Genomic DNA, 13,622 nt, shown 5'->3' on the forward strand with positions numbered 1-13,622 from the left:
ATATCCATTTGTCCAAGTAGATAAAATGTGCAATTATGTGTGGAGCGTGCGACACGGTAAACTCAGTGAACCTGGCTTCGGATGATTTGGGGGCATTTAGATTAATAATTGAGACACACACACACACACACACATTAAATGGTCCAAATTCGAGTATGTTTGCACACAATCTCCTGGAGGAGCAGGAGCTGGGTGGGTGCGCCTGCAAATGATTCCAAGTGACTCTCTGGTTATTACAGGAATAATGAGCAAACTACCGGGCCGTGAGATCTACCGCAGCCAGACTGCCCTCAAATTCTCTATGCTACACTTTTTCTCTGCGCAACGTTAGCGGGGACGTTTAAATTAGCCGACACAATTCTCGTCGAGTTGCTGAGCTCCGACAAAAAAAAAAAAAAAGTGCATTTGAAGGTGCTTACTCCTACTTCTTTTTCTTCATTCTTCCTGCAACTTGAAGAGCTGATTCGATATTATGGAAAAGATTCCTGCAGGAAGCCGTCTGCGGTGGCATCTGACCTTATTAGACATATGATATATCCTCAGCCGCCTCATTATCCTGCGAGGGATTAACAGCTCGCCGTAAATGCCGCGTGTGTAGGAGCGACACGAGAGTCAGCCATCGGTTAGAAGCAGCTAATCTGAATTACTTGAGATCAGCGGGGTTCGAAATATTACACGGAGGCATGCTCTTTGAAACCGTGAGGTGAAAAAAAAATAAAATAAAAAGTCACACGAGGAGTAGCAAGTTAAAATTTAGAAGACGCGCGGTTTACTGGGCCTGATCTCCCAGTGGGAGCAGAGCACGGGGGATGCAAGCTTCTTTAAACTGTCAAGAAAGAATATGACAAAGCTATTTCTGGATTTTAATATTGTTCAGTTTGCTCTGGCGCTCTGTCTTCTGTCTCGCCGCTGAGTGACTGAGTGCATGCACATGCTGACAGGCTGTCACGGGATGTAACTGCTGAGATGCGGCATGCTGGAAACACTGTCCAGTGACACCGTGTGTGTTTTATTAAAGGAGCAGTTCGGCATTTTGGGAAGCGCATTTATTTGATTTCTACCGAGTCTTGAGAAAAGATCAATGCCGCTCTCTTATCTTGAGAGCTCTCAGGGCAAAAGTAGAAATGTACCAGAAAGGAAGATTTATTAGATTTGTTGGAAGGGAAGAGGAAAGAGGAAGAGGTTAGCGGTGATGTGGTGACAAGAGTTCATGAAATGTTAATGAAGTTTTGCGAGTTGTAGCAATGGACCAAAAACAAGTTGAACTAATCTGAATTTAGGAGCGTCTGATGCAGCCGACTGACATGTGACACCACTGAAGACTTTAGTTACTACCACCGAGTTTACCATGCTGATAGCACATGAGGAGCGTCTGCTTCACTGGTAATATTTTATTTTCCAATATAAAGCGATGACAGCAAGAAGAGCCATCTCCACTCATTTATACAATTATTTATTCTTATTCTTATTATTTTTGTTCGGCTTGTTTCTCTGACCCGGGAACCTTTGGGTGGGAAACATACAAGAAGGTTACCAAGGCAACAACAGCCTGGATCTTCCACACGAACCTAGTGGGTTTAGTGATGGAGAAACTCTTTTACGATTGCTATCTTTTCCAACCATCTCAAGTAAAAACAAAAATAATAAACATTTATCACTCATGATAAATGTTTAGCTGTGGATAATGACATCCAGCTGGGTCTACGATATTAAAATCCCACTCTGCAATAAGACAAACTGTGCTGGCCTTCTTTTGGTATGTCTGTCTTTCATATTCCAAGAAGAGGATCCTCCATCTTGCTGTCACTTTTTCTTTGTCCACATTACATATTCTCGTACTACAATTCCTGGTCCGATCCTCAATTCAATAGTTTTCCTGACTTATATATTCACGTATTTGTCCATACCTTTTTACAAAATAATTTAGAGAATAGGTCTTCTATAGGGGGTCACAAAACCTTTGGTTGATGAGACATTTTTGATGTATATATTTTTTTATTTTCCCCGACAAATTTAAATGTCTTTAAATACATATTAACATGAATCCAACATATTTTAATAAAGGGATAAATGGAGGCATAAAACGTCATCTTTCAGTCAGCGCTTTGCTCATTCAGCGATACAGGAGCTGTCTTAACAGGACACTGTTTCACACAGGGTGCTACATTAGACCTGTCTATCTAAGCTTCTTGTACATGATAGGCCCCGCCCCTATTGCTGCTGAGCCAATCACGAGGCTGCATGTTACATGCCGACTCTGTCAGGTTCCCTGCAATTGGCCGAGAGCCTATTCAGTCCCCCCGGTGAAATCCAGAAGCACTGTGCAATATTAGCAGAAGAGAAGCTAACAGTGCAGCTCGTTCCCGTCAGCCAAATACTGAGGCCAAAATGGATCACTTTGCTTCATTTTCCACATATATATATTTATACAGCTGTAGAGGTATAGATATGTTGTGTTAATGGCAGTTGCACGGCCACCCTACTGTTGCACATTTGAAATAATAATAATAAAAAAAAATGAACCTGTGTATTATCTGAATAGCTTAATATTGAGTGCAAAATGAGAAATAGCACTAGGCCGAGTTTAATATCTTAGGCATGGGGTCCCTACATGATCTCTCACCAGTCTTGGGACCCTTGGCCTGAAAAACGCTGAAGACCCCTAATTTTGAGGGTTTATAATAAGGTTGTAAAAACAAAATTGGCCGTTACGTTGTACACAGCACACAGTTCAAGACTAATAAGATGAATAAGATTACTCAGGCAACAGCTTTGCTCTGCACACTTGTCATTGACGAGATTAAAATCCTTTTGCCACATGCGGCAGCTAAACTAGGCGAAACAGCAGGGCCCGTGCCAGTGTGCCATGCTGCATGCGGAGACACTGGGTCTCTTTGTATGGCGAGCGTCTTTTCAGACAGGAGCTGGAGCTGCAGGAGCACTTACGCTCGCATGAAAACACCACATAGAGAACGGGGAGGCGGGGGGGTTGCATGTACACACAACGGTGTAAGGAGCAGGGTGGTGGTCACACGGAAGGGAAAGGGGTTGTCGTCCGAGGGGAAACTTGTCACGCCAGAAAATTTCAAACTATGAATAAATTTACATCAAATCAACGCTGTCACTCACTGATGGAGGAGATATCCGGCGCGAGGTGGACGCCATTGTGTGTGCGCTATCGACGAGGATGAATTTTCAGGGAGCGCAGACAGCCCTGAGAACGTATCCATCATTGTGTCTTATTCATTTAGCTTAAGAAATATGATCAGCGGTGATGATGAGAGTGGGGGGAAACTGGGAAATCACAAAGAGCCAACATTCAATCTCGGAAAGATAACAAAAGGAAGACGAAAGACAGCTCTGGATGGCAGGATGCCCCTGGGGCGGCTGCGCTGTTATTATGTTGGGCTGCTGAGCTGCGGTGTGGGGCAATTACAGGCCCATGGATGGACTGGGGGAGGGTCCCGGCACAACAGCCCGGCCATGAAGTGTTCTCAGCCCAGTGAAAAAGAAGCAACAAACCCTCATACATCAGCAGTAGCATGAAAAAAATAAATGAAAGCCACAGCAGATAATGGTGGCTTCATCAACCGAAGTAATAACCATCTGCTTACTCCCATGGAAGGAAGCTTTGCTCCAAGCTGCTATCAAGCTGATATCTGCACCCAGAACTTTGTGCAGCACTGGTTCGGATGGCTTCTCTGGGAAATACGTCAGAGTTCGGGCCGAGGTACGCAAGTGAATGAATCATCTGTTGTTCTCGTCGAGAGCTGCTGCAAACACTGCGGTGGACACGTTAGCCACGTCTATTATCTTTAACGTCACTCTGCTGTCTAGAGCCCCACTGGAAAACCGGCGCAGAGTCCAGGAGTCCAGGAGCGGTCCGGCTGGAGAACACGGGATAAAGAGGAAAAGTCTATCCCAGAGTATCGCTTCAGACGGAGGTCGCAGCCTTACAGCTATTGTGCGTCGTCATTTATCAAGTAGATAACAGAAGCGAAAACAGATCAGGTTGCAGCGAGGAACGGTCTTAACAAGACACGCAGCACGGCTGTTCCCTAAACCCTCACTTTGGGAAACTTAAGCCTCTGAACTTCACCTCTCATGAAGTCTCCATTGTCGCCTCTCATAATATTACAGATCACCCAGTAAAGAGGCCACAATGAGCGGTGAAAGGAGATGGTAACACAAGCCTGGTGGCTGAGATGTAACAGTTGGCATTGCCAAGTATCTTCAAGTCGTCACAAACACACGCACTGTTTCCATGGCCTCTGGCCCTGGACGGCTTCGTCGGAGCAGGTGTCCGCACACATTCTTTACATAAGCCCTTGTCAAACATGGCGCACAGCAACAAGGCCTCACAGCTGCAGGACAGTGGAGTCTCATTAAACTACAGCGCTGCAGCCAGGCATGCACACTTCCAGCCAGAGTCAAGGTAACACGTCCAACGAGGTCAGTTTACAGTCGGAGGCAGAGTTTGTGTAACACAACACCGAATGGTAATTACAAAAGCTTTGGTACGTTTACAGTTGCGTTTAAATCGCGCCACGCGCATTCTTTAGGAGTTCACCAACCGAAAACAAATCACACGGAGAAGTGATCCGCGGCACGGCTGGCGTTAAGGCTTCGTTGAAGTTCTAACTACTTTAAAATAGGGTTAAATAAAAGCTAGATGGATATCAGAGGTCCTGAATACGTGATCTGCAATTAAAACAGTCATAAAAACAAAACCACATTTTGCTTACTCAGCTTCATTTGCCCAAATCGGTATTAAATCTCTCAGTATTTTAGGGCAATGTTTTTGGGGAAGTAAAAATAAATGATTGTTCTTTATTCGGCCAAACTCGTTCCAGGCAAAAAGATTTGCATGACTTAGGGCATCACTTTGTAGTTTCAGAACTGGAAGAAAAACATGAACAAACCTTGCATGAATTAGTTTCTGGGGCTAAAACCTTAGTAGTGTATCAAAGAGGGATGTGAGAAGTGAAGCTAATGCAGAAGTAACCTTAAAGGTGCAGTACGACTAATGGGTCGAAGTGCTCTCTTTGAAAAACAGTCAACATCAGTCATAAAAATCCATCACCAGTTTTTTTTTTTATATTATTTTTCATCTCTGTTTTTGATCATAAGTAACTCCTTCTGATCAGTGTGCTGGTGTTATTTAAAAAAAAAAAAATAGGTGTCTGGCTTGATTGACAGGCTGGTTCTCAGTTCCTCCCCCTTGTCAAGATAACGACGAGGTGCTCCTCTGGCTAAAAAAAAAAAAACAAAAAAACTGTCCACAATGGTTAAAACCTTCCTCTTACCTTGGCTACAGAAAGAAAAAAGAAAAACCTCCTCACGTCGTGCAACATGAAGCTTTTTCTTCTGGCCATTTAATCTCCCAGGGTCAAATGCCTTGTATTAAGGATTAGCTCATTTGGGTTGAGTCCCACAGTCGGCTTCACATTAGGCTACTTACTAAAGCCTCTTCTGCAGGAATTTGAGGAATAAGGAATCCGGGAAAGACAATAACTCTAATTTGAGCTTTAACTATTAACAGCCCACCTCCTTCTATTTCTTCCATCTGCTAGTTTCAGTTTTGCCCCTGCATTTTACAAACAGCCTGCAAAGTTTTAGTGACGCGAGGATGATTTCACTTAATGGCTTTCGAGGGAGTTTCAAACGCTGCATGTTTTTTTTTTCTTTCTGTCTTTTCTTGCCTCTGATCATCGGCTCATGAGTTTGTTCTCATGAGCTGGAGTTCCAGGCGGCCCGAGCAGAACCCGATGACGAATGCATCCTCTCTGCATCCTACAATTAACTCTAAAGCCTTCAGTCGCAGATGTTCCACATCAGAGCGGCCACAGGAACTTCACGTCCTTATTAGCCCGCGCTGCGCGAGAGAGCACAACGGAGGAGACGTATAAATACGCGTCCGCAAACGCTGACGGATCGAGGACGGCGGATTACCACCTGCAGATAAGATAGTTTGAGACACTTCTTCGACCAGAGGGCAAGCAGAGCCGCGGTGCGTGACGGGCGCGGTGCAATTGGAGTTTTCAGCAGGTCGCCGACGTGCTGATGAAAGGTGCTCTTAGCCCCTCGCTCTGAAGCCCCTCGCACCCCTCGTCTTTGGCCCTGAGCCGAGTGAGCGGCCGTCCCCGGCCCGGGGGTGGGGGGGGGGACAACGACTGCAGAGCAGATTCGCCGACCAGGAAGGTTTGAACAAGAGGCCTTTCTCTCCCTGCTTTGTGTGATCCTCCCTCCCTCTGACTGCTGCAGGGACTGCTCTGGCATCATCTCAGCTTGTTCTCCCCCTTTAGTCAAGTTAGGTTTTCACATGGCGTTGGCCAAGGCTCTAATTGATTTACACGAAACTCTCTCTCTGTCTCTGTGTCTCTCTGTCTCCGTCCTCCCGCTGCAAAAGTCCATGTAAGGCAGTGCCAGTCAGCCAGCCAGCCACGACAGCCAGACAGCCGGCCACGACTGAACAACAAGCAGACGTCCAACGCACTGAGGCTGCGCACACACACACACAGTCAGTCCCTCCAGATGAGCACAAGTGGCGATCCTCCTGCTCTGCTCAGGAGACACCCTTCAGACATATCTGCCTGCCCGGATTTAAGAGCAGCACCACCTGAAGGGCGCCTTCTAAACTTTTCCACTCATCAAACTAAAACCACTCAGCAGTCTGTAACTGACCCGAGTGTAAACAGACATCCACACGAGGACTGAGATCAATTAAATCAGCTGGCACCGAGATATAAAAGGCTAATCACACTTTTCAGTCTATTTAAGTTGGCTAAAAAAAAAAAATGCAAAAAAAAAAAAAAACACTTCTTGATGGTTTCACCTTCATTCCAAGGACAGATTAAATAAAGATTGGCCTCCACTTTAAGTTAACAACACCAGGCTTTCCCTTCTCTCTGTATTTAATCAGGAATATTATCCGTACTTGATTAAATAACAAACATTTCCTGCAACGGGAAGGCCTGGATAAGCCCTGGGTAGAAGAAAAGAGGACAGCCTCCACACAGAGAGAAAAAGAGAGAGGGAGAGATAGACAGTCAGCCAGTGCAAGGGAGAGGAGGAGGAGGAGGAGTGGGAGGAGGAGGAGGGGGGGGGCAGCAGAGGGAGGAGAATGAGGAGCAGAGGGAGGTACAGCCAGAGGATTCAGAGGTGGGTGGCGAAGGCACTGAAAGACAAGATTGAGGAAAAATTGCATCCTTCACCAGGAGATGAGCTTGCACCAAGTTAGAAAGAAAAAAAAAAAAAAAAAAGAAGCCGAGAGGAGAAGGAGGGTTTGAGAGGACCACTTAGTCCCCGCAGACCGACAACGTCAACAGAGCCCTCCGCTGGGTCAACATCCCTCTCTCACTGGGTCACACTGCGGCAGATCAACACCTCTGTAGCCCCGAGCCACGTTGGAGACTTTACATTGTCCTGCCCTGACACCAGCCAACCCCGGAAATTATGACCGTCACGCTCAAGGCACACCTAACTGTAACTAAGCCACAATTAGAAATAATGTTTGTCTCGAGCTGACCACCTTCAGCCTCATTACGACTCATAAATCCTCACGCAACAGGCCCCTAATTATGGCCGCAACCAACAATCATCGTCATTATCACTTCTTCTGCTAATTGTTTGCTGTTTGCTTTTCAATTAGTCCCTTTTCGGGGGAACAGAATGTTACAGAATAGTAAATAAAACCCCACAGCCCGAGTTAATGTGTTCAGGTTTGCTGTTTTTTTTCAGCCAAACATAATAAGTCCTATTAAATGTGACAAAACTATATAGGACCTTTACACTTAGGAACTTGCAACAAGCAAATATTTGGCATTTTTGATTGTAAAATACTTCATGCATGACCAAAATAGTAGCTTTAGTAAACACTAAATTATAAATGAAAATACATTTAGCCAGACTGTCTGCAGATACAATTTGTATGACTGAATGGAGGAATGAGTGCCGTGTAAATCAACGCTCAGATCCTTGCATCTATGACCATATTGCCACAATATAGTTCAGGTGCCAGCGTCTATAAATCATGAATTAACTGGTGGGTGATGAGCCGTAACAACGTGGCCTGCAAGCTGCTAGAGACGCCACGTTTTACAATTTCTCCCTACACATTTAAAACAAGAGAATATTATGTCGAATCTGAGCCGGGCCTCTGCGTGACGGAGACGGGACGACCGTGACATTCTCCTAAGGCCGAGATGGCAAACAGACCAAAAAAAAAGAAAAAAGAAAAAGAGGGGCGTGAACAAAGCTTATGTTGATGCCACAGATATTTTCCACATGCAGCTGGAGCACAATAACGCTGCACCGTGGCGGTGGCCGTGCTCCGCCCCAGAAAACAAGACAAACCCCCCACCCTCCCGCACTTCCCCCAACATCATCCCCGAGCCTCATTCACGCCTGGACTTCATTATTAAGTGTAACGGAAATCATCATTGGCAATTTGAAAGAATTTACAAGACAATGACTCAGTCCAAGTCGTGCCTCACCTACACAAAGAGCAGCTACGGGTTGATATGGAAAAAAAAAATAAATCCAGACTTAGGTTTTTAAACACGTTCAGGGCACCATGGTTTTGCATAGAGTTCATTCTTCATATAATTTCTAATTTTTCTATAGATATTTTCCTTCTGCGGTCTAATTAAGCCTTATCTTAAAAAAAAAAACAAAAAAAAAAACAGGGGTCACAGCCCTCTTTGTTTGGAGAATTTTAAATCCGAAGCAGCATTTGGCTTCGTCACCCGAATCCACCGACATTTCCGACTGATGCAGATGCAGCTGGACGTGGTGCCTTTGTTTACGCCACATCTGCGGTTACGTTTAGATTTTGGAACAAGTGGATGAGACCTGGTGCAAGCAGGACGCTGGCACGGCCCCACACTGGCATCGTGCAGCACACAAACAATACGAGCTCCACCGTCCTGCTTTATACAGCCGCAAACACCACCTACACACTGATAGAGGAAACCTCCACGGTTTGTGTTTTGTAATATTTCCCACTGAGAACAGTTGTTTATGTGTAAGATGCTTGTGGATAAATTAGTTTAACCTATAAACAAAAGTAGCAAAAACCCATCAAAATATTTAAGTGAGAACCAATTTATACTAAAACAACCGGTGCAATTTAATTCTAAAAATTCTGAAATTTCTATTCTATTTTACAAATATCAAATGTCCTTTTACACTGAAAGCATACATCACACCATAATAAATCTAAGTAACCCCATGATTTGGAGAAATTGGACAAATGAAAAGGTACTTAATAAGGGAGAGGGATAAATCAAATCACGGCTTTGTTGACAGGATCATGAAATCAAGCAAAGCTGCAGGTGAGATTAGGGCAAAAATAAAAGGCCTTTACTGAGCGGCATGCACATGCAGTAACCCGAATAATATGACCAATGCAACATAATAACACCCCCATGGCATGGTGACCTGAAATCTAATGTTTCTGCCATTACTCCTTGCACAAAATGACCATCATGTGAGAAATCTAAAGGCAACGTGGAGCTTGTTTTCTCTCCTGTTAATAACTTCCACACATTTATGAGACCTTACACCACTGACTGCAAGTTCTATTGACAAAAGGAGCAAAGTAGGATTATAACAGGATTTTAAAAAGTCAAATTTCACAGAATTTCTTTTCTTTCTTTGCAGTTGTACAGCATTTAATAATTTAATTCCAAGAGAAATGTCTGATTGCTTTTGACCCCGGTTTCTGTCAGTGAGATGTGTTTGTCAGCAACAACTAGTATCAGTAATTTGATACCTACATGCAAAACTAATTGAGGATTACAGAGGTCCAGCTGATTACAGTCAGATTTGATTAGAGAGGAGGGAGAGGTTAAAGTTAATAATGTTGTAATCAATTCCCTGAGCCAAACTAAACCTACACCTGTTCACTGAAACAAGAAGAAACGTGAACTTAATAATTAATTTTGTTCTTTTAGAGGTCTCCAGGCGTTTTACGGGACCATTCTTTAGAGAATAAGCTCCGGTTTGTCTGTGCAGCCCTTTATCACCCATCTTACCTTTTTGTGTCTGTCTTTGAAAGGTAACGCAGGCCATGGCATCTCCTGCAAAAAGTCTTGCCAGTGTTTCTGGTCCTGATCAGACGAGATGAAGACGATTTCCAATTTGTCCTTGTGCTCGGACGTCTTTTTGAACCTGCTGTAAAACTCGCACAGGCTGCCGTTGAACTGCTTGCACGGAGCGTTCAGGCTGCACCCGAAGAAGAGCCCGACCAGGGAGAGCCTGGAGCCCAGAGACTGCACGTCCACCTCGGCTTTCTCGCTGTTGACGAGCCGCTCCCCGAGTAGACTCACCAGAAACTCCGACATCGCGGCGCACAGTCCTCGAACACACACTGTAACCCTCAGCCGAGGCTGCTGCACATGTAACCGCTATGTTCGGGCGACACCCAGCACTTCCTACACCTCCAATTTGAGGTTTTTAGGTGAGCTCCCAGCCCCGGCGAGGCGTTGCGGTCTGTGCTGCTCGTCCTCCGGTGTGCGCGCTGTGCAGGAATGCGCTCCGCTTAAATCGCCCTGACTGCAACAGCGATTGCGCTCTTCTCGAGGAGAGCACACACTTTTATCATGATTGGGTTAAGCCTAATTACAAAGGGGGCGCCTCACCCGCTACATCCCGTTAATTTCTGATGTGTTAGAAGCTGCGAATGCTGCTAAATTCTCCAGAATTCAGAGTTTTCGCGTTGTTTGAATCACAAAATATTATCTTATTCTTACATTAAAAGCAGCCGTATTCTAGATTTGGGCTAAAAATGACGAAAACCATGTGTTATTATCTACCGTGGTCTTATCCCTGACAAGCGTTATTGGACAACTATATATTAAATTCTACAAATTTTCAATAAGGCTGGAATAAAACTCTGATCCTATGGATGTGCTGACATCTAGTGGTCAAAATAGGAAACAGTCTGATTTTTGGTACAACTACTGCCTTCAATCTCCAAAAGGAAGGAGGCTGGTCTTAAATAAAAAAAAGAAACAAACATAATCTTGTAGCATAAAAGCACAGATGCACTGGGAATTAAGTCTGGTCAACTGAATCTTTCTGCGTGTCATTCCTCCCGCTCGCTCCAGATTTCATGTCTGTCTCCACTGCATAATAAATGCACTAAGACTCCCATGGTCACCTCCCCAAGAATGTCCATCATCTCTATACAGTTATTATAAAATATAAAATCTATAAAATCATGAACGCTATCCAAGTGCGCCACTTGGACAAGGGGTGAAACATCTTCAAGAGAACTCAAACAGGTCCAGTGGTCTGTAGTACTGCAGTAGTTTTATGAATCTTCAGACATCTGATTTTTATATTCCCGGCCTTCATACAACACATTATAAACAAATACGCATACAAACATTCAACGTTAAGTTTGATTTTATTCAAGGGCCCCTGAAAAGCTGCAAATACCTAATGCAAAATAAATCACAGTAAAAAAAAAAAAAAAAAAAACTTTAAATCACCAGCTACTGTGTTAGATTATATCAAAAGGAACACATCAATCTGAAATCACAGTTCATGATTGCACTTAGATAATAGCAAGTAAAGTGTGTATGAATTACATCCATTGTCCCTCTTAACATATTCCTGTATGAAATTAAGACAGCTGTGTATTACAAACGACGCTTCATATTTTGTAAACTTAACACAGTTGGTTACTTGCTTCAAGTTGCAGTTGGGGGCTTGGGCGTGTTCCGTGTGCATGGTTATGGTTACAAGTACTCATTAATGTAGTATTTCAGAAATGAATTGGCGCTGATTGACTGTAAAACATTGAAGGAATGAATTCTTTATTTAGTGACGCAAACAGCAGGTTCCTTTAGTCCTCGGTGAACATCATCCTCACCAGGTCTGATTTGAAGCATTCATCCTCCACCAGCTTCTGAGGCTGAAACAAACACATTGCAGACATGACCTTTTATTTTACTCTATAACTAAATTTTGTTTTAAATTTTACACTTTCATAAACAATATTAGAAAACAGATTTAATGTTAGCTGACAAACTTTGTCTCTAAACTTATTTTTATATATTTTGGAAAACAACTAAGATGAATCTTTATTCTAAGACAATATAAAGGGTTAATTTAATTAACATATATTCTTACTGTGCCATATCGCAGCAGAGTAGGAACTCCACTCAACTTCAATGTCTTCTTGAAGTCGTTACTTGGATTCTTCCAACTGTAGCATAAAAGGGACATCATTAGGCAGCTGGTTAAATTCACCAATGCAGCTTTTTTTTAAAAATAAATAAAATAAACCACTAAAAGATAAATGAATAAGTATGCACAACAAATACTAAACAAAGTCCACATACATATCCTACAAACTTTAAATGTGTTTTAAAATAAACACAAAATAAACAAATCATATGCTCCACATATGATAAATCTGGTAATACATAAGTCTTTACTGCTTTCTAGAACTGACACATTTCGAAACATCTCTATAATCTGTCATTTGCCTAAGATGCAAATATGATATAAGATCCACTTCATAACTCTAAATATTATTACAGTCAGTTTCAATTTTAACAACCCTTTAAAAGGTACTTGTTACGAGATACAGGCTTTGTCTTTTAATAACATATTGTTTCAAAATCTTGTTAAATATTTTCATTCTATTGTCAGTCTAGAACATTTTATTAACCAGTTACATGTGATTGTAATTACTTCTCATATTTTATAGAGCAGGTAATTTAAATAAATGGTATGTTGTTCTACAGTTGTAACAGCACAATAAAGAGGAAAATACTGACTAGGCTCTTTCTCCAACTTGGCAGTAAATGAAGACGGAGCCCTCAGGAAGATGGCTCATCTCTCCTCTTACAATAGGCTCAGCTGAAAGGGACAAAATTCTAATGTTAACATACAGGATTAAAGGCACAGTGCACTAGATAAGAAATAAAATAATCCAAAAAAAGCATATCCTCTCATTACCAGGACAAGTCATTTCATAGGGTCACATGACAATTCAAACAGTTCTACTCAAAAAGGAAGTATAACCACCATCTATAGCTCAATTTCCCATAAAAGACAATGTTTGCAAAAATCCTATTTGCAGGTAGGAGATATTTGTAGTTACCCTTCACACAATCTGGACACCAGCTCTTTCCTTGCGCGTCTTTATCACCTGAAAAATAAACAAAAATATCCTTTCCTTTTCTCTCAGACACAGCCTGACAAAATTCATCATAGCCACGCACATTTACTTCTTCGTAATGGGCCATCGTTTTAAATGGGGTAATGTGAAAAGAGCGAATTTAAACTATTAATCCGAAGTACTACAACGATTTATCAGAAATGCTGATCCCCCGAACAGTGTCTGGACCTGGTAGAAATACTCAAAAGTTGACAGGACCACTTCCGGTCTGTTCAAAGGTTCTTAAAGTGACCGCGTATTGTAATTGTATAATTGATGACTTTTAATTCGTCGTAAATTCCTTAAATTTGAATTATATGTCGCTGGCATGGTATGAATATATACATACACCCTTCACAATCCATTAAGGCATTTTATGTAGCGATTAATAAGGAATCAGTGAAAAGCGTTTGTGATGATGTTTGACTTCTTTGACGATCCGTAA

General features: G+C 42.7%; 2 protein-coding genes across 2 annotated transcripts in view; both read right to left on the reverse strand.

Moving 5' to 3' along the window:
* Window positions 1–10,557, reverse strand: part of nxn (nucleoredoxin) — a 64,567-nt gene extending 54,010 nt beyond the window's left edge. Inside the window, exon 1 of the mRNA XM_047593972.1 lies at window positions 10,038–10,557. Within this exon, the coding sequence (XP_047449928.1) occupies window positions 10,038–10,346 (309 nt within the window). The 5' untranslated portion in view covers window positions 10,347–10,557. The remainder of the gene's footprint in view (window positions 1–10,037) is intronic.
* An 837-nt stretch (window positions 10,558–11,394) lies between these two features.
* Window positions 11,395–13,386, reverse strand: txndc17 (thioredoxin domain containing 17). The gene is made up of 4 exons (XM_047594219.1): window positions 13,121–13,386; window positions 12,795–12,876; window positions 12,142–12,217; window positions 11,395–11,923 (listed from the first exon to the last, which is right to left on the reverse strand). The coding sequence occupies exons 1-4, from the start codon at window positions 13,263–13,265 to the stop codon at window positions 11,855–11,857; spliced, it is 372 nt and encodes a 123-aa protein (XP_047450175.1). The 5' UTR covers window positions 13,266–13,386; the 3' UTR covers window positions 11,395–11,854.
* Window positions 13,387–13,622: the final 236 nt, after the last annotated feature.

The sequence above is a fragment of the Mugil cephalus genome, chromosome 9, assembly GCF_022458985.1.
Source record: "Mugil cephalus isolate CIBA_MC_2020 chromosome 9, CIBA_Mcephalus_1.1, whole genome shotgun sequence".
Taxonomy (NCBI): domain Eukaryota; kingdom Metazoa; phylum Chordata; class Actinopteri; order Mugiliformes; family Mugilidae; genus Mugil; species Mugil cephalus.

Coding starts and splice junctions, on each gene's coding strand:
- txndc17 (XM_047594219.1), bottom strand. CDS start 13,265: ATGGCCCATTACGAAGAAGTAAATGTGCGTGGCTATGATGAATTTTGT. Junction 12,877..13,120: donor GTGTCCAGATTGTGTGAAGG/GTAACTACAAAT, acceptor TGTCCCTTTCAG/CTGAGCCTATTGTAAGAGGA. Junction 12,218..12,794: donor CAAGTTGGAGAAAGAGCCTA/GTCAGTATTTTC, acceptor TTTATGCTACAG/TTGGAAGAATCCAAGTAACG.